Source organism: Dromiciops gliroides, chromosome 3 (genome assembly GCF_019393635.1).
Source record: "Dromiciops gliroides isolate mDroGli1 chromosome 3, mDroGli1.pri, whole genome shotgun sequence".
NCBI lineage: Eukaryota > Metazoa > Chordata > Mammalia > Microbiotheria > Microbiotheriidae > Dromiciops > Dromiciops gliroides.
In genome coordinates this window covers 42039642-42064010 of record NC_057863.1, presented here as the reverse complement: position 1 = coordinate 42064010, position 24369 = coordinate 42039642, and the positions used below count along the sequence as shown (strand labels likewise).

General features: G+C 39.5%; 1 protein-coding gene across 3 annotated transcripts; it reads right to left on the bottom strand.

Moving 5' to 3' along the window:
• Nucleotides 1–1037: 1037 nt before the first annotated feature.
• TTC14 (tetratricopeptide repeat domain 14) lies at nt 1038–24291 on the bottom strand. Of its 3 annotated transcripts, XM_043991891.1 has the most exons (12): nt 24033–24288; nt 20738–20862; nt 20377–20576; nt 16515–16599; nt 16256–16385; nt 15506–15661; nt 14266–14337; nt 9037–9156; nt 8812–8934; nt 4298–4415; nt 3181–3290; nt 1038–2492 (listed from the first exon to the last, which is right to left on the bottom strand). In XM_043991891.1, the coding sequence occupies exons 1-12, from the start codon at nt 24182–24184 to the stop codon at nt 1586–1588; spliced, it is 2298 nt and encodes a 765-aa protein (XP_043847826.1). In that variant the 5' UTR covers nt 24185–24288; the 3' UTR covers nt 1038–1585. The 3 variants fall into 3 exon arrangements, 1 of the variants encoding a protein (XP_043847826.1); XR_006355535.1 differs by lacking the exon at nt 1038–2492 and having other exon boundaries at nt 3176–3290; nt 3742–4415; nt 24033–24291; XR_006355536.1 differs by lacking the exon at nt 1038–2492 and having other exon boundaries at nt 3176–3273; nt 3742–4415; nt 24033–24291.
• Nucleotides 24292–24369: the final 78 nt, after the last annotated feature.

The following is a 24369-nucleotide window of genomic DNA, read 5'->3' as shown; positions in this document are numbered from 1 at the left end:
AAGTGGTAATGCAAGTGTTTACTTGTTAAAGGAACTTCTCAATCACAGGCAGCTGGCACACCACACTACTACTTTTAGGGGTATTCATTTTTAACTCTTAAAAAAATGTCCAAATATTCAATGTGTCCTAATTGAAGGGCCCAAACTCTTTTTAAAAAAATGAATCCTAATTATAAAATCTGTTTTGTAAAGAAAGTTTTGCGATATTACAATAGATTGTTCAAATATTATACCTTGTTTTATATTTATGCAACTAAATTGCATTAAATTTTGCTGATCTCAATAGGAGGGAAATTTGCAATTTGCCAAATATCTGAAAAGAAAGATTCATAATGTACTATGATGAGAAAAAAACATACAATGAGAAGAATTCAGCTAAAAAAGAATGTGATATTAGTGATCACGTACTAGATGGGATGGGGAAATATTCTGGCAAAAAATGCATAATTCAATTTGTCCTGTACTTTTGAAATTTTACATTTTCAAGAAAGTAATATACTTTTTACAAAGCTAAGATGAAAAACCATGTGAAACATAGGATGCTGTGATGGGAGAAGGAATGCAAGATTCAATAAAGATTTTCTTGGTTAATATTTATTATGGAATATAATCTGTGAAATTAGAATTTGCCTGCACTTTTGGAAAAACTAGTTATATGAACTACATTATTAGTGTAAAGACCTTTACTTCTTAACCTGAGACCCTTCTGTCAACACATTCCAGTGAGTAGTCAGCAAATGATGGTATTCCAATTCAAAGTAAGTCCTCAAAGGTAGAAAATCTTTGTATTTTAAGAGTCACTCAGAACCAAGTCTGGTTAGTAAACTGGAGGATCAAGTTGAGTAACAGGCTTTAGGTTAAAAAACTGCCAACGAACCCTGAAACAGTATGATGATTAAAAATTAACTAGAATCACATTCTGGTGTGGCCGATTACCTGTCACATGCCTTTTGTCCATAAAAGTGTTTCTATAAAACCTTTTTCCAATAGAAGGAGTACTCAAATGGAGATAGAAACAAGAGACCAATACCCTGCCATACAAATGAAGTTGAGTTTTTAATAAAATGTAATATTTAAAACAACTCTTTACAGATACAGAATGGCACATCTAGGACATTCTATTCTGTAAACACTTTCAGAAGTTCAAGGCTCAATTCCATTTAACAACTGAAAAATGACAATGGAACCATCATTTTAGTAAACAAGACCTGAATCTTTAAAGTGCAAATCTAATTTTCTCTTGACCTAACCAAAAGGCTATTTCTGTTAGAAGGTTAGCAAAGAAATATGGTAAAATGTCATACAAAAAGAGCAATTCTGATCATACGGGAACATCCTCGAGTAAACAAATTTAAATGAATCATCTTGTTCTTTTCTAAAAAATGTTTGCAAATCTATTACAGATGAAAATCCTGCTTATGATCAATAACCTGGCTAGGAAAAGGGTGCTACAGAGAAGTCAGTACAGTTTAAACAGAAAAATGTGTGTTTGTTCTCTGAAGTCTGCATAAATGTCCAAAGGACAGTGGAAATAAAAACACCTTAATGGCCTTTAGTAACATGAGACTATTTCTTTGGCACCTATTCAGTTTTTCTGCTTATTTCCTTTTTCTTTTTCAAATTCAGCAATCTGATTAAATATAGTGAGCAAATTTTGAGGAAGATTTTTCTTAACATTGCGTTCTGATCGCTTTTTACCATTTAATGCATCTTCTTCAAGATCCTCTATCTCATCCTCATAATTTTCTTCCCTATTTTCAGATCCTTTTTTTTGATAGGTATTTAATTGTGATCTTTGCTCTTCATCATTTCTATTAAAATCATGTAATCCGGTATTTGCATATTTTTTGCTTTTTTCAACGGACTTCCATGAACAGTCCAATCCTGCTGGAGAAGTAGAATATCTCACTGAGCCTGGCTCCCACTTTCTATAATGTTCTTTTCTTCCCTCTGCTCCCTTTTCAAATTTTCTATTCAAATTTTTTGTTTTTTCATCTGAATTTCTATTGAATGAGTCAGAGAAATCTCGTCTACTGGAATAGTATCTGTCTGGTTTACATGGCTTTTCAGTTTTGCTACTACTTGCCTGAGTTCTGGAGCTATTATAAAAATCCCTTGAATCTTCAGACCTACCTCCAAAATTATCCGGAATTTCAGTTGAAGATGAAGGCTGAGTATTACCTCTTTCTCTTTCTTTTACTCTACCCTGATTTTCTAGCAGTTTTTCCATCTCTTGCTTGTGGTTAAGAAAGGATGCTGAGGTATTAGCTGGAAGTAGGTAGCTCTCCTCTTTCCTATTCTGATCTAGAGGATGTGAAGAAGCCTTGGAGGAATGCCTTTTGGAATTTCGAAAGGATTCTGAACGGTTCCTCTTCCTTTTCTTATGTTTTTTGTGACCAGAAGAGGAAGAGGATGATGAAGAAGAGACCACCTGGTCAGCTGAAGAAACACTTGAAGAGGAAGAAGTAGATCTTTTTCTTTTCTTCTTTAACCTAAAAAATGTAGTTAATTTATGAAGCCCCATTATTGGACAGAGAACCTACTTCTCAACTTCTGGCATAAAAATGTCCCCTCTCAGGTAAATGCCCCAAAGCCAAGATAACTGTTCATCCACCCAAGACATGTCACATTGTCAGGGCACGAGATTTATCTGGAAAATGAGTCTAGAATTATTTTTCCTGCCTAAAATAAACATATAGTTAAAATAACTGGATTCATGCTTCAATTCTGCAAAATAAATTTTCAGTTCTGCATTCTACCAAAACCAAAAAATAAGCTTAATCTTTTGATCCCCCTTCCAAATAAATAATAAAAAAAGTCTGGTGAAATGACTCTGTCCTAGTGCAAATTAGAGGAGTTTTAAGCATGTGCCTTACATGTAAGCCTACCATATATATTCCTAATGATCAAGCAACTTCAGATTTAGTTTAGTAAAAGGGATAGGTATCATATTGAACAACTGAGTGTTTACTATTTATGATATTCTTTGGGTATGAATTATGTCACTATATTTTAGGAAAGGCAATGAATTATACTACATATTCCTGAAATCAGCAAAAATGCCAGTAACTCCTGTTAGTTACTGAAGGTAGCATTTGTTTACTTACTTTATCCTACATGGTCTTTGAAATCAACTCAGTAGACACTTTAATTGAAATAAATGGAATGTTATGGGTTTACCTTTTTTCCTCTTTTAAGAGCTTACGCAATTTTTCTGCACTTGTTTCTATTTTCTTTGATTTCTGCTTTTCTTCTTTTTCAGCTTGTTTTTCTCTTAATTCCAAAGATTTCTTTTAGAACCCAGATATCAAAAAAAACCACACATTAAACATAGCAGAATATATGAACCCCAGTGTTTCACAAGATCACCCCCCCACCCCGTTACCAAAAGTAACATACCAATATTACCATATTTTCATCATCACATAAGTGGATTTTTTAAACATGAAAAATTTATCACAGAGGTATTTGGCATTAATCATCAGGATGACCAGTAGAGGATTGAAGGCCATATTGCAGTTGGTATTCCATTAAAAAAGGGAAACCATTGCATTGGTACCCATGACCCAGGGCAGTGAAACAGGGAGACCAAATAGAATAGAAGAGAAAAGACAAGAAAAATGATCAAAAGAAAAAAAAAAGTGGATTAAATTGAGTCACATGCATTTTACAAATAATCCAAATAAAGGGATTCCAATAAAAATGCATTTAAGGTGGATTTTGCCATGTTTGGATACAAACCATTTTTAAAAATATCGCAGCCCAGTTGGATGCATGATTTACATAAGAAATCATTTTCCAGTTTGTGGTTGGGGATGAGCAGCACCAGATGTCACAGACACAGCAGCAACGGTCCAATTCAGAAGAAAATGCATATGAGAAAACATCATCATCAGTATTACAGGAAAATGCAATCTCAACTACTTATTTGAATTTATGATTTAAAAGTATTTTAGAATCATTAAAGTAGCTAACAGCACCAATGGTAAAGGGAGGGCTCAGCTTATTTATCAACTTATTTTGTAAACAAGTCACTAGTAGTCTTCAATATGCCATAGTACATTTGGGCAATCTGAATTCTCAATTAGGTAAGCTTAAGTCAACATCAATTTAGTTTTATACTACAAAAAAGGGACAGGGCCTAAAATAATAACATCTATGAGAAAGAAGCAACAGTTTTGGGAATGGTCCCATTTTCTAAATTCATTCATTTTTTCTAGAAGGAAGTTTAATAATCAAAATTTTGGTTTTAAGTTTACTACTGTTAGTAACTGTTTAAGGGAAAATAAAGAATCACCTGCATATGCCTGTGAAGCTTTGATAACGCATCCTCTGCTTCTTTAAAAGTGTCATCCAAAGCCAAAGCTTTCTTGTAGTAACTTTCTGCATTTAACAATTTTTCTTCTTCTTCTAGCCTAAGTTTAAAAAAGGTTTGTAAAAAGGGACATTTTTTTCTATAAAGAAACACATAGAAGTTAGACGCTTATGTCAAGTCTGCTGGGGTATTAACTCTTGCTTAGTATTTAGAAGTGTAGAAGGTAAGGAAAAACAGATTCATAAATCCCATATTTTTGGGAAGGGGGGGCGGTGTGTGTGAGAAGAACTAAAAGAACTAAAAATCATATTCTGACAATAACTCATCCCATACTTTTTTTTGGGGGGGGTGGGGCAATGAGGGTTAAGTGACTTGTTCAGGGTCACACAGCTAGTTAAGTATCAAGTTTCTGAGGCCACATTTGAATTCAGTTCCACCTGAATCCAGGACCAGTGTTTTATCCACTGCGCCACCTAGCTGCCCCCTCATCCCATACTTATGATACAAAATGGAGGGTACTGGCATACTGGAATAATATAAGAATTGCTCTGATGAATCAGAGTCTATATGGTAACAGAAATCTTTGAAGTTTCCTATAATGTTGGGATCTGGTACAAATGAATAAGCAGGTAACCTCCCCAACACAACACCACACACTCAAGAAGGTAGTTAGGGAAGTAAGCTACTAGCACTGGGACTGTTTAAGAAAGTCTTCATGTACAAAGTGGTACCTGAGCTGCTTTTTAATAGATGAAAGAGTGCAGGGCCTTACCAATACAAAGGCCCAGAGACAGGATATAGAGTGGTATATATGAGGGACAAGAAGGTCAGTTACAGAGAGTGGGAAGGGGAGGAAGATATAAGAAGGCTGAAAAGATAGGGCAGCTGGTGGCTTAGTGGATCAAGCACCAGCCCTGGATTCAGGAGGACCTGAGTTCAAATCCAACCCCAGACACTTGACACTTACTAGCTGTGTGACCTTGGGCAAGTCACTTAAACCTCATTGTCCAGCAAAAACAAAACAAAAAAACTTTCTTCAGTCATTCATTCTTTGAGGCAGCTAGGTGACGCAGTGGATAAAGCACCAACTCTGGATTCAGGAGGACCTGAGTTCAAATCCGGCCTCAGACATTTGACACTTACTAGCTGTATGACCCTGGGCAAGTCACTTAACCCTCATTGCCCTAACACTAACCCCCCCTCCCCCCCCAAAAAAGGAAGAAAAAGGCTGAAAAGATAGGTTGGGCAAAGGTTGTGAAGGGCTTTAAAAGCTGAATAGAAGAGTTAGTTGAATAGGAAAGTAGCATGGTCAGAGCCACACTTGAGGAAAAAATCATTTTAGCAGTATATGGAAAATGGACTAGCAGTGAAAAATTTGATAGGGAGACCACTGCAACAGTCAAAGCCAGAAGCAGTGAGGGCTTTAAGAAAGTAGCCATATGATTAGATAAGGGCAGATGTGAGATGTGAAGAAAGAAATGGAAAGACCTGGCAAGTGAAAGGATATATGGGGTGAGTGAAAGTGAGTCTCAAGGACAATGCTGAGATTATGAACCTGAGAGACTGGAAGAATAGTACTGTCTGACAGAAATAGGGAAGTTTGGAAGAGAACTGGGTTTTGGTAGAAAGATAATGACGTGTTTTGGACACGATGAACTATGACACAGAGATTGAAAAGTTTAATAGGCAGGTGGTGATGTGTGAAGTTAAGGAAAGAAACTGGGCCTGGAAGTAGATCTATGAGTTATCTGCACGTAGAGACAGAATAAGGGATAGTCTTGGGGCTGTAACAATTGGAATGGCGCCACCTGCTGGAGACTTACTGTAGAAAAGTTCCACCATGAAAGGAAGGTCTTTGAGGGCAAGAACATGTGTCTTTTATTTGGTGTCAGGAAGTTTGCTAGTGGGAGGAAGAAGGAAGATCCAGGCGCTCTGACTTGCTCTCTTTCCTTTGGACTCTGGTGGAGAGGGGAGCTAGAAATGTGCTTTCCCTTTAATAGATAGGCCTTTTCTTCTCTCTTTACCAAATTCTTATTCTCCTTAATGCTTAAAAGTCTAACTCTTGCTAAAGCTTATAATTTATTGGCGACCACTCATTAGACATTTTAGACATATTAGCTAGAATTTTAGCCCTTAACAGGGCAAACCCATAGTTAGGAGGCAAGATAAAGGTAACGATCAGGCCAAGGAGACTGAAAAGGAGCACTTGAGACAATTAGAAGGAGAACCAAAAGAAAGTGGTGCCACAAAAAACAAAACAGAAAGAATGTCAAGGCAGAGAGGAAGGTCAACACTGTCAAATGCAACAGGTAAGTCAAGCAAGATGAGGGCTGACAAAAGATCATTAAGACTGACAGTTAGTGTTCAGCGGAGTAGTACTGGAAAGCAAGAGTGCAAAGTGTGTTGAGGAGAGGATGAAATAGAGGCGATGATGGTGCCTTCTTCCTGCTGATTTCCCCGGGTCACCCTCTATTAAACTTGTTTGTATATAGTTGTTTTCAGGTTGTCTCCTCCACCAGACTGGGAGCTTTGAGAGCAGGGACCATTTTCTGCCCTTTCTTTCCATTCCTAGCACAATGCCTGTCACATGGCTGATGCTTAATAACTGTTTGTTGCCTGAAAGCCTTTTCTGTTAGTTTAGCTTAGAAAGCATGATAGCCTGGTGGCATGGTAGGGTCTGGCAGAGGTTAAGGACAGGGGACACTTGAGCATATTTGAAGGTAACAGTGAAGGAACCGGTAGATGGAGAGAAATGAAAGATTAGAGAGAGAGGATGCTTGAGAGGGCAATCTGCTATCAGGGACAGGATCAAGGGAGCACGCAGAAGAATGAGTTATGGCAAGGACAAAAGCCAGTTCACTGTCAGTGATTGGAGGAAGAAAGATAAGAGGGAAAGATGATGCCATGGGGTTCTGAGATGAAGGGGAAATGAATTAGGGAGCCCACCGTGAATGATCTCAATGAAAAGGCAGGATTCTCTGCTGTGAGGATGGAGAGATGTGAAAGGCTTTAGAAGAGAAGATTTAGAACAGCCTCTTTGGAAAGAGTGAGACAAGGAGCTCTTTAATAAGGGATAAAAGGATTGCCTTGCTGCAGCGAGGGCCCAGTTAGGCTGGGCCTAACTATAATGTGCTCAATCTAGCTGGTTGGATGACTTCCTCCAGCTCCATTCAGCAGCCCATGAATAGGACTACAGGAGGTAGACTCATGAAAGTAATGCTGGACTAAGTTTGCCAAAGGAAGAACAATGACAGGATAAGAAGGTAAAGGCCAACAAGGGATTTCTGTTAGGGACTTCCAGTTCCAAACCCAAGGAACTGTTGTCTGGTGGTTTTTCAGTTGTGTCTGGATCTTTGTGACCCCATTTGAGTTTGTTTTTTTTTTTTTTTTTGGCAAATACAGTAGAGAGGTTTGCCATTCTCTAGTTCATTTTTACAGATAAGGAAACTGAGGCCAACAGGGATACATGACTTGCCCAGGGTCACACAGCTAATAAGTGTCTGAGGCCAGATTTAAACTCAGGAAGAGAAGTCTGACTCCGAGGCCTGGTGCTCTATTCACTATGTCATCTAGCCACCCCATTAGGGGCTTCCAGTGTCAAACCCACCACACTGTACTCTCTATCTTTTCCACCATAAGCACGAGAGGTTTGTCAGATGTGATCAAAGGGATAAAAGTGGAAATACTCCTATTTGTATTTTGATAGCATATAGAGAGTGGACCTGCAATTTCACTGATATTGAGGACACTCAATACAGCACTGTAGGTTAGCGCTTTGATTGCAATGTACAGTCCAGAGCCCTAAGTTAAATGACTTGCCCAGGGTCACATGGCCAGGGTTTATGACTCTAAGGCCAGTTCTTCATCCATTATTCCTTCATTCCTCTCTCCCCCTTCTCTTCTCTCACTGCATTCCTCTTATGACACTTTACAGCACAGGCTAGCCTTTTTGCCAGTCAGTCTGAATTAATAAATTTTTACTGTACAGTGTAGCTATAGCACAATAGGTTGAATATAAATATATGTGGCAGTTAGGTTAAAAGAATATAGTAAACTTTGACGAGGAATTTAACCAGAATCAAATGTTTTTGTGAGAAAGATGAAAAATTGTAGAAGCAAAAACTTTTATCAGGGCCAGACTTTAAAAAAAAACAAACAAAAAGCCCAACTTTTGGAGTACGCAGCCCAACATTGTCTAAGTATACACTGTACAATGAAGAATGATGTTCAGAATAATAATCCTGAGGAACCACAATGTTCCTGAATCATCAAATAAACATTCAATTATGTTCAGTATACTCTCCTTTTTATGGCTAGACAGTGGCTTCTAAAAGTATTAGAAACATTTTCCAAAAAGCTAAAGACTAAAAGGATTTGTTGGCCAAATTTAAGCTTACTGGAACTTTATTCCCTATCCATTCTAGTTATGAAAGTTTCACTGTAAATGGTCCATTTTAGATCTGTAGCTGTATATAGAAATAGGATGGAGCACTTACTGGCCACCTCTTTCTACAAGGGTCTGGCAGAGGTATTTCCTTGCGTTTCTGTGGGTTGGACAGGTTTCCAATGCTACTTCAAAATCTTCAATGGCTTTGTTTAAACTTCCTTTTGTTGCATATCTAGAGAGATGCAAATATACAAAAATACACTGAATTTTTCCTGTGCTACAAATACGATGGCATTTATGCTGAAACGCCACAGTCCACAGAAAGGTTACTTACAATGCTCCACGAGCTACCAACGCTTCCACATTCTGTTTATCTATTTCCAGAGCCTTATTGTACTCATTCATAGCATCTACATGGCGGCCAACTTTAAAATAATCAACCCCAATCTTCACACTAAAAAAAAAAGAGAAGCCACATTTTCCATAACATACTAGAAAACCATCTTTTTTTTTCTTCCAGTAGCAATAACCTCCTAAATTAAGAAAGGAAAAACAAAACAAAACAAAACATTTTATCAATAATTTTTTTAGTACTTTCAGAGACTTACTGGTGTGCTTATTATTCCTCTTTTCACCCAGAGTGAAACACCTCCAAAATTTAGGAGATGGTTATTAAGTTGCTATGTCCAAAAACCTAATTGTCAGCCAGTGGACAACCTAGTGATCTTTCTCTGAACTTGTACAATGGACACACAATTTAATTACTTGGCCCTGATTTGAAACGTTTTCGGTTTAGCAGGGACATCAGAGGTTAGGCTCTGCTGACAGAGCATGCAGGGCTTAAACAGGCGCAGCAGTAAAGAATCACCCAATATTAACTGTGCTTTCTCGTGTTGGTTAGAATGGGGGTTAGCAAACCACAACTGCCTGTTTGCATATGGCTTAAAAATCATTCTTAGTTTGCTAATTATAGAAAACCACATGTGGCAGTTTGCCAACCTATGTCAGAGTATGGTTAACATCAACCCACTGTCATGGGTTTGATGGACCAAATTAGCTTCCAAAGCCGCAAATTAAAAGTTTGCCAATATATGCCCTAGTCAAAACAAGGACCAATGCAACGTAGCTAGATCAAGACAAGTTTACCCTCCCTTCCATCCACTGATAAAATCTCCAAATACACATAACCTATTTGAGGTGAGTCAGCAGTGCTACCTATGGAGAACATGGTATCACACACACCTCAGTTAACCATGAAATTCTGTATAGCTAAAAATAAAAGATGCATCATAACATCCTCTTAGCCCTACTTGCCATGAAAACATCTACAAGGATAACTTGCTCATACTATCTTTTCTGTGTAGAAATATTTAAACTATTGTTGATGGGGAGGAGTGAAGATGGCAAGGAAAAGGCAGGTATTTGCCTAAGCTCTCCCCAAACCCCTCCAAACAACGTTAAACAGTGTCTCCAAACATATTCTGGAGTGGCAGAATACACAAAAGGATGGGGTGAAATGATTTTCCAGCCCAAGACAACTTAGAAAGTCGGCAGGAAGTCAGTTGGACCAGGGTGAGAGTGGAACATAGTCCAGCACGGGTGACACCCCAGCAAAGCAGCAGAATGCCTTTGGGGATCAGTGATGGCAGTGGTGGTTTCTGGGCCTCTCAGCCCAGAGAGAGAGAGAGAGAGAGTGTGTGGGTCCTTGCTGGTACCACAGGCAGGATTCTGCTGCACTGCCCATACTTGGATCTGAGTTGCAGGCCTGGGTCTCAGTCCCAGGCCAAGGAGGAAAACCAGAACACCAGAGCTTGTAGTTGTAGGGGAGCTAGGACCCTGGTCACAGTTCCAGAGAGGAAAAGAATGCTTGTGGTCCCTCACAGACCAGAGCACAGGCCAGGAAAGAAGTAAATACTCCTCTCCCTAGATCATACCACCTTGAAAGAGCCAAAAACTTAAAGGTCCCCAGAATTATCTCTGAAAACAGATGCACAAAAAACCCAGAAGCACGGAACAGCAACCTCTCTACTCTGGAAGCAGAGCCCTACTTTAGCAGTTAAAAGTCAAGAAATAGGCTAGAAAAATGAGCAAACACCCGAAAAAGAAAATTACTATGGTGAAGGGAAGATCAAAACACAAACTCAGAAGAAGACAAAGTCAAAGCTGTTACATCCAAAGCCTCAAAGAAAAATGTGACTTGGTCTCAGGTCATGGAAAAGTTCAAAAAAGATTTTAAAAATTAAGTAAGAGAGGTAGGGGAAAAACTTGGAAGAGAAATGAGAGTGATGCAATAAAATCAGGAAAAAAGAGTCAACAGCTTGGCAAAGGAGGCACAAAAAATACAATGGGGTCAGTAAAAGCTAATAACTTTACAAGACATCAAGAAACAAAACAAAATCAAAAGAATAAAATATAAGAAAATGTAAAATATCTCATTGGAAAAACAAATTCACCTGGAAAACAGATCCAGGAAAGATAACTGAAGAATTACTGAACTACTTGAAAGTCATGATAAAAAAAGAGCCTAAACATCATCTTACAAGAAATTATCAAGGAAAACTACCCTGATAAACCATAGAAATTGGAAGAATCTACCCATCATTTCCTGAAAGAGATCCCAAAATGAAAACTGCCAAGAATATTATAGCCAAATTCCAGGACTTCCAGGTCAAGGAGAAAACATTGCAAGCAACCAAAAAGAAACAAATCCAAATATTGTGGAGCCACAGTCAGGATAACAAGCTTTATAGCAGTTTCTGCGTTAAAGGAATGGAGGGCTTGGAATATTATATTCCAGACAGCAAAAGAGGTAGGATTACAACCAAGAATCACCTAACCAGCAAAACTGAGTCTATTCCTTCAGGGGGAAAAAAATGAACATTCAATAAAAAAGAACAATTTCAAGTATTCCTGATGAAAAGACCAAAATTTAATAGAAAAATCTAACTTCCAAATTCAAGACTCAAAAGAAGCACAAAAAGGTAAACAGAAAACAGAAATTATAAGGGATTTAATAAGGTTAAACTTCATAAATGGGAAAATGATACTTGTAACTCCTAAGAACTATCTCATTTATTAGGGTAGTAAGGAGTACTCATGGACAGAGGGTGTGGGTATGAACCGAATATGATGGATGATTATCTAAAAAAACAAAATTAAGAGGTAAGAAAGAGGAATGCAGTAGGAGAAGAGGAAAGGGAACGGTGGAATAGGGCAAATTATCTGACATAACAGAGATGTGAAAGAGCTTTTAAAGTGGACGGAAAGATGGGGGCGGGTAGAGGGAATCATGTGAATCTTTCATCAAAATTGGCTCAGAGGAAATAACACACACACACACTCAGTTGGATATAGAAATCTATTTTACCTTCCAGCAAAGTAGGAAAAGAAGGGGATAAAGAGTGTGTGTGTGTGTGTGTATAGGGGGGAAGGTGTGATTGGGGGAGGTAAAAGTCAGAAGCAAAACACTTGAGAATGGACAGGGTAAAGGGGGGGAGAGAAGGATAAATTTGGGAGAAAATAGGATAGAGCGAAATAGTAATCATAACTAAACATTTTTTAGCAAGTTTCTCTGATGAAGACCTTATTTCTCAAATAAGAGCCATTTTTTAATTGATAAAGTTCAAAGGATATGAACAGGCAGTTTTCAGATGAGGTAATCAAAGCTATCTATGGTTATATGAAAAAATGTTCTAAATCGTTACTTTTAAGAAAAATACAAACTAAAACAACTCTGAGCTACCACTTCCTACCTAATCAGACTGGCTAATATGATGGAAAAAGAAAATGACAAATATTGGAAGGGATGTGGGAAAACAGACATTAATGCACTGTTGCTGAAACTGTATAATGATCAATCATTCTATAGAGCAGGGCTATAAACCATATTATAACATACCTTCTGACCAAGCCAATACCACTCCTGAGTTTATATCACAAAGAGATAAAAAACAAAAAAGAAAAGAACCTATATGTACAAAAATAATTTATAGCAGTTCTTTTAGTGGTGGCAAAGAATGTGAAATTGAGAAGATACCCATCAATTGGAGAATGGCTGAACAAGTATATGTGACGGAATACCAGTTGTGCTATAAGAAATGATGAGCAGGATGTTTTCAAAAAAATCTGTAAAGAATTACATGAACTGATGCAAAGTGAAACGAGAAGAACCAGGAGAACATTGTATACAGCAGGGCGTCTTAACCTTTTTCTACTTGTGTCGTAAGAAATTTTTATGCAACCCCTGGGGTATATCACAAAGCTGCTTAACCTTTTACTGTTGCCAAATTTTTCATGACCCCCCCACCCCCCACATTCAGTTATGCAACCCCATATGGGGTCACAACCCATAGTTTCAAGAAGCTTTGGTATATAGTAACAGCAATATTATATGATGACCAACCGTGAATGACTTAGCTATTCTCAACAATACAGTGATCTAAGACAATTTTTTTTTAAAACACAAAAGTATTTTGTTATTTTCCAGTTTTCCACATTTGTTTTCATCAGATTTTTAGTTCCAAATCTTTCTCCCTCCCTCCCTTCTTTCCCCCCTCCCCAAGACAGAAAGCAATCTGGTATAGGTTATATTTTATCACAATAGGTACCATCACATTAAACATATTTCTGCATTAGTGATGTTGTGAAAGGATCAAAACAAAGGGAAAAACCTCAAATACCACCCCCCCTCCCCCGCCCACCAAAAAAAAAGTAGAAACAGTATGGTTCAATCTGCATTCAGAATCCACAGTTCTTTTTTCTGGATGTGGAGAACATTTTCCATTATGAGTCCTTTGGAGTTGATCTAAGACAGTTCATAAGGACTTATGAGGAAAAATCCTACCCATTTCTACAGAAAGAACCAACAGAGTCTGAATGCATATCGAAGCATTTCTTTATTTCTTTTGATCTGTGTTTTCCCTCACAACATAGCTAACATGGATATATGTTCTTCATGATTGTACATGCATAACCTATATCAAATTGCTCGTCTTCTCAATGAGGAGGGGTGGGGAATGCCAAAATTTTAAAAAATGTTAAAAAAAAATTTTTTTAACGTAATTGGGGAAAAAACCCCATTATATTAAAAAATGAAAATGATGGAAAAATAATCACACACTGGTGGAGAGTTAGGAACTAAGTCTGGCTGCAACCAGACTAAAAGGATGAAAGAAACACTGATCCTATTTTGAAACTTTGTAATACCGTATTTCCCCTGTCCTCACATATCACATCTTTAACAATTATTTTCATGGTCTCCCCCCAAAATAAAAATTGCGTCAAGAAAATGTCCTCAAAATGTCTTCATGCCAAATGTCTAAGTGGCCAACCAGTCTAGGGAAAGATGTGACAATTTCTGTTGTATAACATTAACTGTTATGGTTCATTTCTTTGATTTTTAACATTCCTTACCCGTAGGTGCCATCTATGAAGAAATACTGGTTCAAGATTTTATAGCCTGAAATTGGCAAAGAGTTTTCAAGGCTATTAGGAAAATGCTTGCCATTTATAAACTTCAGCCTTTCTTTATGATATTTTTAAGAAAAGCCAAAAATTACTGTACCATTTTAAAGCCCAGGAAGCAGACTGTTTCTTTCTTAACGTAAAAGCGAAATCTTCTTCAGAGAAATTTGTCCTATAAAAAAGAAAAAAAAGCACAATTAGAACCATATACATTTTACATTTGCATAAAATTTATACCTTAGTCTTTGCAAGCACTCATATTTGGTGTTGCCAATACTGAAAATAGAGCTGGAAAACTATAACTGCCATTGTTAACTTGTCACTGATTATATAAAAATTATTATATTACTAATAGCAACACATATCCAAAGATGTCTTCTAAAAATCTACTTTTTCTCTTACACTGATGCAAAACAGAATATAACAGGAAATGCTGTTTTTGTCTTCTTAGTATCACTTGCGGCCCCCCCACCCCCACCCCCAGCCATGCCAAGCACAGTGCCTAGTATGTAACAGGAGCTTAATAAATACTTGATGAATTCATGCCCTTGAATTGTCCCCAAAGAGAAAGGAATGACTGGATTTGGATAGAGCCATGATGACTACATGCTAGGTTAGGGAAAATACCACGAACAGTAAGGTATGTGTTATGTTCTCAATGGCCATTTTGCATCGTCACCACATCACCATGGAATTAATTATGCAGAGTGACCAGGCCCATCTAGCTCTATTGCTTTCTGTTTTACAGACCCTTTAAAATCTCCTGATTAAATTCTGATTTCTTCCACTGAGCTGAAGATTCCTTTTCCTACCCTAAGTGTCTCTGCATGGCAAAAGGAAGGATAACTTGGAGCTGGTTAAGGAATGATCCCAACTCTTCCCCCATGGAACAGTTGCTACTGCTTGCCTTTGTGGTCATGTAACTGAACGTGGAGGCTGTGAAAAACTTGGCTGTAAGGATACTTATAAAAGCAGGGTGGTGTAAAAATTTCTCAAGCAAAAAGAAAAGCTTAAGAAGCTGTGCTTAGAGGAGCATAAAGTATCAGGGAAAGAAGAAACCACAGTGAATGTAATATTAAGCTCATCTCATCTATATAGATGTTTCTCTTACTCCTTCTTCCTCTTGTGTTAACTGACCAAGTACTTGTCTAGGTAGGTCCCCTTTGCTAATGGCCATTTATTTCCCTCTAAACCTGCTGTAGCTGAAGATCCTGTGACATGCAGGTACCCCCCCCCCCAAGTCCATGAAATATGACACTTCTCCAAAAATGCTGTGCTTTTTAGCACCACTTTTCCTCCCTTCCCCCGCCCTGCAAAATAATACGTAGATACTGTAATACCTCTGAAGACCTCTCATTAAGGATGGTGGATTGGATTCACTTATTCCTAGTTTTCCTAGAAGAAATTCAACTACTCCTGGATTCATAAATCCCACAGAATTCTGCATGACATTTTCATAGGACTCCAAAGAATTACTATTTAATTCAACACTCCTCCTTAAAGGGAACAAAACAAGGACAAACATATGAATATATAGCATTTATTTCTCAAGCTTTAGTATGCATCTCCTAGGCAATATTTTTATATAGAGGAACAGTACAAAACAGCGCAGAGAGCCCTGGACTTGAGTGTCAAGACCCAAGTTCCACTCTTCTCTCTGATATTCATGGGCTGTGTTGCTTAACTTCTCTGAGCCGGTTTCCTCATTTATATGGAAAAAATAATAGCACTTACATTTAATGGGCTTGCTGTGTGGATAAAATAAGATAATATAAAACATTTTATAATCTTAAAATTCATTAGTTACTGTTTGTAGGAAGATTCTCAGCATTCTCCCTACTGCCTAAAATGACGCCTAACGTTTAAAAAGGCTTCCTTGCTATACACACGGGGTGGAGATACAAAGTGGATTCCTTTTTTTGGACACTGAATAAAAATAACATTTTCCTTTTTTAGTATTACAAAAAGAAAATACATTGGACACAGATTTTTTTTGAGGAACTGTTATTCAATAAAACTATTAGCTAATGGTAATATATTACAAATGGAAATGATAGTAAATTACCTGTCATACAAAGGGAGATTATTACCTGTAGTGTAAAGGGAGATCTTCAGAGCTAATTACACCTAATTTCATATCTGATAGGTGAGGTGGAAGAGAAGAGTTGTACAAGGACACTACAAGTTTTTCATGGTAGCGATCAATATCTTTAATTCCAGCTAAAAAATATGAAAGACATAAGCTGAAAATATTAGGAAAATAGCATCTATGAAAAAGAGGCAGAAAAATATCTTTCCACAAATTTGCTAAAAAAAGTTACTCTTCTCTACTAAATAAAAATGATTTACCTCGTATGAGGTCACCAGTTTGATAATAAGACAAAGGATCACCATGGTTGCTGTGAGAAGGCACATCTCTTAACGGACAAAGAGCCTACGGTACAAGATATTAAAAAAATTGAAAAAAATTTGGACATTTGAAAAATCAATGTTATTTCTCTACCCAGTTGCTTACTATAATTGATAAAAGCACTTACGAAGTAAATTCTAATTTAAAAATAAAGAGCATAATTTTTAAAGTCAAATTTCTGCGTGCAGGAAGGTAAACAACACATTAGTTGGCCTATTTTGAGAATTAAAATCTCACATAAAACAGTTTTCCATTTAGAGTAGTAGTTCTTTTTTTTTTTTTTTTTGGTGAGGCGATTGGGGTTAAGTGACTTGCCCAGGGTCACACAGCTAGTAAGTGTTAAGTGTCTGAGGTCAGATTTGAACTCAGGTCCTCCTGAATCCAAGGCTGGTGCTCTATCTACTGTGCCACCTAGCTGCCCCCTTAGAGTAGTAGTTCTAATCGTGAACTAATGAAACAAAGCAAAACAATTCTTTATAATAATTAAAATTAGGAAAGAATCATTAAAAGCATGAAGCAACAAGCAAAAATAAAATGTCAACCCCCTAAAGTTCAGGCCAACCCAGTCTTGGAATGCCTTCAGCTTTTCTTCTTCTTCTGTTCTCCTATCTTCCAAAAGGACATTGTACCCTGAGTCCTGTTGATCTACAACCAAGTGTCACTTTTCATTTAAACTGCTAACACCCTAGAGGCTAAGTCCTCCTTAACAGATGAGCAGCTTATCAGAACAGCCTCCTATAACTAACTGTTCTGTCTCGAATTTCTTGCCTGCTAATAAATACTAATCACCGCTACAGGAGCAATCTTGCTACAGTATCACTCCACATGAGAACTTCCACACTGCCTACAGGATCAATTCTTAACATTCAAGGTTCTCTATAACTAGGTGTCACTCTTATCTCCCCCCCTTATCCTTACTGACCATTACATCCTTCTGTGTTCCAGTAATATTGGTCACCTCATGACCACCTAATATGCCACACTCATTTCTGACAAAAAACCTTTTGCAATGCAGGTCACCTAATTTGGAATGCCCTAAATGGTTAAGACTGTGAGTATTTAAAGAAGTAATGACCACTAGGGTTAAAGCCACAACAAACTATAGTCATACTATATATGAGTAGTAGATCAAAAGAATATCAGACTAGGACCTTAATTTCAGCAAAGTATCCGACAAAGTCTTTCGATATTTCTTTTGATGAGATGGAAAAATATAAGCTCTAAGACAGTATTGTTAAGTAGATTTGCAGTTGTTTGAACAGCACCCAAAGAATATCAATTTATGTTGAAACTAGAAGAAAATGTACAGTGATCTGGCTTGTAAGGCTTTATCCTAGTCAACATCTGCCATGCCTTGCATCTTCTCCAATTTGCGAATGCAGTTGTTGGTAGAATCAAGATTCAGAGCCCTGCTTCACTTCATTGGTAACTGGGAATGCTCAAGAGCACCACTGATTATCCAGAACCCATGCAAGCATGTCATTATAGAACTGCCATACAATACTGATGAACTTCTGCAACCAAATTTTGCTATAATCTTCCACAAATCCTCATGACTGACAGTATCAAAGGTTTTGGTCAGACTGTTGAACATTGTGCAGACCCGTTTTGTTCCTGGCATTTCTTCTGGAGTCATTGGGCAGCAAACACCAGTATCAACTGTTTCTTGGCCCTTTCTGAAGCCACACTGGCTCCTGGGTAGATGATCATCTTCCAAGTTGAAGGATAAGCCTATTAAGGAGGACTCTGGCATGAATTTTGCCAGCGATGACTAAGAGAGACTCACAAGAAGGCCCATTTCCTTTTCCTTTATAAAGATGGGCAATGAAGGCAGCCTTGAACTCCTGGGGGATAACCTTCTCTTGCCATGTAAGAGGGAAGATTTCAGCATGCTTTTGTATATCCCCTGCCTTATAAATCTCAGCTGCAATCAGCAGTATGTACTTTGCCCCATGAGAGGAGCCTTCAAAACCTCTTCTTCAGACTACAGAGGGATTGATTTCAACCTGAATATGGTCAATGCCTTATAAATCTCAGCTGCAATCAGCAATATGTACTTTGCCCCATGAGAGGAGTCTTCAAAACCTCTTCTTCAGACTACAGAGGAATTGACTTTCAACCTGAATATGGTCAATGGCTTCATGTCATCCTTTATGTCTAAATCACATACCAGTAAGTGTAGATTATTGTTCCTTAAGCACTGGTCCACTGTAAATATTTAACTTGTCCACAAATTAATAGCTGACAAAGATACAGCACTTTAGAACTTCAAAGTATTTTACGTATATTTCATTTGAGTCTCTAAACTTTTACGACCAAAAATACTTGCTTCCTGTAACCTATACATGAAACAAACCTGACTTTTCCCCCTTGCATCCTGTTCCTTCTACTTTCAGGCACCCAATCTCTATGCCTAGCAAGCTGTTCAGCTGAAGTTAAAAAAGGCAGAGGAGTTCAAGGTGGTCCCATAATATAATTTGGGTTGCCAAATGTTAGATGATTGCTATCATACTTTGAGCTCTAATATTTCGAACATGAGATATATCAAACTGGCCACCAAGAGAGACTGTACAAGTGTCTCAGTATGATCACATAAGACAGTGCACTATTAACACAAGCCAGAAATTCTACATTACTTTCTTTCACAGTCAAAGGACAGTTAAACCAGTTTTTGACATTTTCATCCTAAGAACACTTTTCAGAGAATCTCTTACATCATTAAAAAGGAATGTTGTCTTGGCAAGGCTTCTTGTAGACAAATCCAATGTGCATTCATTGAAACATTCATGTTAATGAATATCAAAAGGTACATTTTTTAAAACAAAAGAGCATATGTATACTGTCTCACCAGTGGGACTCCCAACATTTCCCCAAAACATACAATATGCCAGGAAGAACATTCATTTAGTGCCATATGAATTTTTTAACAAGGGTGCCTAGAGCAAAGTCAATCTAAAATAGAGGCAGCTCACCTCAATAGCTATTACTGATATCTGATTATGTTTTAAAATGCCAAACCATGCCTCCTCTCCTCCCCAAATAGATAAAAAGACACAAATCTGATAATTAGAGCCAAAAGCTAAAATGTTGTGTTTTTTTTTCTTTTAAATTATTATGTACTTTAAAATACCAAACTATGTAGTAGAGACTCACTCTTTCACACACGGTCCTCTTTTTCTCTTTGTATTTGGAAAAGTCTGTGCTTGTTTGCATTTGTCAAGTTCAGAATAACAACATATATTTATTTTTTATGAGACCCCTTTGAACAGCAGATAAAGAACAACTGGAATCCAAGTAGATGTGAAGGATGGCCACAAGTTGAAGAAAGGGGAAAATATATGCCCAGAAACAAGTGTTTTTATGTTTCACTTGTTGTTTTAAAAAATAACATGGTAAGGACATCTTGTATGTAAAACTTGCTAAAAGTACTTTCGTTTTTTATATTCAATAAATTCTTATCAAGTGTCTCTAGTATACACAGTACTAATTAAGTTACAGCTAGTTATTTATATCTGCAACTAATTAACATTTACTAAACATAAGTTGTTTGTCAGTATACTGTGCATTATAAGGCAGGAATACATAACAAAGACACAAACCCTGCATTCAGATGACTCACAAATTTAAAGGAATAACAAAACTGTTCCAATTAATGGAATTCAAGTTTCTCCTCAAATTCTGGACATTTATGGTGTGGTAATGAGGTGACCTAGATAACTGCTTAAGCTAATTGTAGCTTTCAATTTTAAAATTTGGGGGAGAAAATGAGACTAAACTGTAAAGAAGTAAAGAGGGACTTACTGTAATTTCTAAGTGGGATATATCTCGTATGATGCCACTGCCTAAGCAGATTAACACCATAAAAAATCCAAATTCACGGATGGAACTTATTCGTCCAATTACAACATCACCACGTTCAACATCTCGGAAAAAGAGCTCTCTCCTGTCGACACTGGGGACATCCATGAACTGCTCCAAAGGTGGCATGACAGCGTAATAGTCTAGAGTCAAAAATTGAAGAAGTAAAACTGATTAGCAGCAGTTTTGCTTCCTAAAAATTTCCCTCCCCAAAGAGGTAAAACGGTATGTCTTCATGGGACATATATATTACTAGAAAAATTAGGGACATATATATACATATATATATTACTAGAGAAATTACCTTCATTTTCTTCATTGATTTCAGAAACCGCGGGTGCATTTTGTTTCCATGAAAGAGCAAAAAGAAGATCAGCTTTTCTGGAAATGAACTTCTGAATTTCAATGTTGTCACCTCTCCTCTCTTTCCTAAAGAAGAAAACAAATCATCTTTGAACTCTTTGATTACACTGATCCTTACCACCTGTGGCACAGAAGAGGTCATACAGCACAGCCTTGGCACATTTGACAAGTCATTGAAACTCTGAACCTCAGTCTCCACACTGTAAAAATGGGAATAGAAACACCACCTATCCTAAAGGCTTGCTTTTATTTTACTTTTTTTAACAGGGCAATGAGGGTCACACAGATAGTAAGTATCAAGTGTCTGAGGCTGGATTTGAACTCAGGTCCTCCTGAATCCAGGGCCAGTGCTTTATCCACTGCATCACCCCAAGGCTTGGTTTTAACACATAAGTTAATCTACACAAAGTGGTTTGCAAACCTCAATGTCTATATAAATACAAGGTATTAATCTATTCAACATATAGCAAAGAAGGTAAAACATGGACTAAATGTTTACAATGTACAGAGTCCTATGCTGATAGGGGTCAAGATGGTTGCTTCAAGGATGCACAATCTGGTAGAAAAGATAAGGCTTAATTAAATAGGCCACCAAATAGAACATAGCATGATTTTGGTAAACACTTCAATGCTCACAAACACTTTTTACACAATACTCTGGAGAAGCAGATGATGCAAGTTCTAATCCCAAATTCAGAGATGAGGGGCTCTGCTCTCTGCCTCTAGATGTAGCACTCCTGTTTCAGCCTCTCTCGAAGTCTTATGTTACACGGGATCTAGCAACAAAGTTTTCTAAGAACTCCAAGGTGAGAAAAGATTGGGGCAAGGTGGGAATACAAGGCTACTTGGAAAAGTGGGTTTCAAAAGATATAAGAAATCCCAATGGGCAGAAGGACAAATTGAGCAAGAGGCGGCAGGTGGGAAATCATGGGAGGTTGCTGTGGCACAAGGAGTGTGGCTGAAGTACACAGATCACAGATTCAATAACTGTGAGCACATATATGTCTGTGTGTTGCAAGGTGTTTCATTTGATCCTCACAGCAACCCTGGGAGGTAGGTACTATTATTATTCTTGTTTTACAGAAGAGGACAATGAGGTGAACAGAAATTAAATGACTGGTCTGGAGTCACTTAGAGTTTGAAGCATGATTTGAACTCAGGTCTTCCTGATCTACAGTTTCCTGATTCCAAATTCAGTGCTTGGTTCAAAGCAGTTGCCTCATTTAGATTTAGAGCTGCAAGGGGCTTTGGAGGCCACTCATGACAACCCCTCCACAAGCCCCTAAAAGTCAGCTGATCTGCCCAAGTCAAACTGGCAGCAAGTAGAAAGGCTGACATTTACATGTTTTCAACTGTTTAAAAAAACCCAAACTTCCCTGAAATCATGTTTGGCTTTTGGACAGAATTTTGTCTAGGCTCATGCCTTCCCTACACTTCAATATCAGCTGATTATTCAGGAAGATCATCCCCATCACTTGTGAGAGCTGAGAGTAGCAACTCCCCTTGACATCCCACTGTTCTGCAGCATAGGATGCATGGTACTCATGAGTGAAAGCAAGAGGACAAGAAAAGGCTGAAGTGTTATGAGTTGGACCACCCCTCTTGATCTCCTGAAACTCCAAGATTCTGTGCTTGTGTCCTGATGGATGCTGGTACATACCAGCTACATACACATGGACAGCCAATAAACACTGAATAATTACGCCTGACTTGGCAATGACTAAACCTCTCAAAATTTTTGTTAAAACTGTTCTCCCACTCACTGCTAAAATCTGGAGACTCCTAAAATGTCCTTTCTAGAACGAGCATGAGTTTGTTGGAAGAAAATGGTTTGTCCAATGATTAAAGCAACTCAGGAACACCAAATATGGAAAGGGTTTAATTTGAACCAATGGAAAGTGACCACACTGCTAACATCAAATATGTAAGTATCAATATAACAAACGTGGGGTTAAAATAAAGGGGAAAAGGAGTTTTCAAACAGGAGCTTAATCATGGCACTTCTTTTTTTTTGGAGGGGCAATGAGGGTTAAAGTGACTTGCCCAGGGTCACACAGCTAGTGAGTGTTAAGTGTCTGAGGCTGGATTTGAACTCAGGTTCTCCTGAATTCTGGGGGGTGCTCTATCCACCGTGCCACCTAGCTGCCCCAATTATGACGCTCTTAAGAAGTCCAGGAAGGGAGGAGGCTCAAATAAAATATCGGTTACCCTGGAGAACAGCACCCGGCACACAGTAGGTGCTAAAGAAATGTTTATTCCCTTCTTCCCCTCCCAGGATGATGGGGAAGCCTGGCACAGTGGGAAGCTGTTGTTTGTCTTTCCTTCTTTTAGAGGATAGAGTGACGTCCTGACTTGCACGGAACTGGATTTAAGGGGGGGGGGGGCGGTGCAAAGGTCACCAACCTCCCTCTCTCCTCCAGAACCAAGATATACATGAGAAATGGCCCCGGATGTTTAAGGCAATTGGGGTTAAGTGACTTGCCCAGGGTCACCGGGCTAGTGACTGAGGCGAGACCTGAATTCGGGTCCTCCCAGCTTCAGGGCCGGTGCTCTATCCACCTCGCCACCCGGCTGCCTCCTAGCCTTCGACCTCACCTATAAGATGAAGGCAGTGCACGGGGGGTCTCCAGGGCGAGCCCGGCACAGGTCCTGGAGCTCCGGGTCTGAACGCAGCCTCGGACCCCGGGGTGAGCCTGGGCGGGTCCTTGGAGCGCTCTGGGCCTCGGCGTTCTCCCCGGTAAAACAGGAGGGGGCCCAGCGAGGACCAGACCACGCGTGGGAGGTGTTTCTCCCACCTCGGGGTACTGGCTAAACGTTACTCATTTGGCACCTACTGTGTGCGCGGCCGGCCCCCGTTCTCCACGGGGGTCCCCTCTTGGGCAGCAGGAGCGGTGCCGGGTGCCGCGGACCGTGGGGGGCTTCCCTGGAGTGGGGCTGGGGCACCGGGGCTCGAACCCGGCCCTCCCGCAGTGACTTTGAGAACAGCCCCCGGCCCCGCACGGGCTTAGAATGAGCTCTGGTTAGAACCCGGGCAGTGACTGGCCCAAGGTCACTTCGGGCCCAGCCCGTCCGGAAGAGGAGGATTCCTGAACCCACGCCGGGTTCCCCCTCCCCCGTGTGCGGGGCATTCCCCCGGGTGGGCAAGACGAGACGGTCAGCACCCCTCCCCCGCACCCCTCCCTGCTCCCCTCCGCGTGCGGGTGCTGCGGGGCCCCCGGCGCCGCCGCCGCCATTACCTGGCCTGCAGCAGCGGCGCCCCGCGGGCCGAGTCGGCCGCCGGGCCCAGGAGGCCCCGGAAGTGCGGGTTGTCCTGCTGCTCGCTGCGGAGCAGGGACAGGAGCGAGGGCCCGTGGCAGCTCAGCGACTGCCGCAGCAGGTCCCGGTCCATGGCGCGGCCCAGGGCCAGGCCCAGGCCCGCCAAGCTCTCCTCACGCCCCTCCTCCTCCTCCTCCCGCCGCCGCCTCAGCGCCCGCCGGCCCGCGAGCAGCGGAAGTGGCCGGGAGCCCACCGGAAGCGCAGGAGACGATGCCCCCCTCCCTTGGGAGAGCAGAGACCCAGCCCCCTGCAGCGAGC

Bases quoted from the DNA above. Each gene is read 5' to 3' on its own strand.
- TTC14 (XM_043991891.1), bottom strand. From the start codon at position 24,184: ATGGACCGGGACCTGCTGCGGCAGTCGCTGAGCTGCCACGGGCCCTCG. The intron at 16,600-20,376 runs GTAAGTCCCTCT...CTTGTACCGTAG, and splicing joins TATCCCACTTAGAAATTACA to GCTCTTTGTCCGTTAAGAGA. The intron at 14,338-15,505 runs GTATTACAGTAT...TCTTTTTTATAG, and splicing joins TTAATGAGAGGTCTTCAGAG to GACAAATTTCTCTGAAGAAG.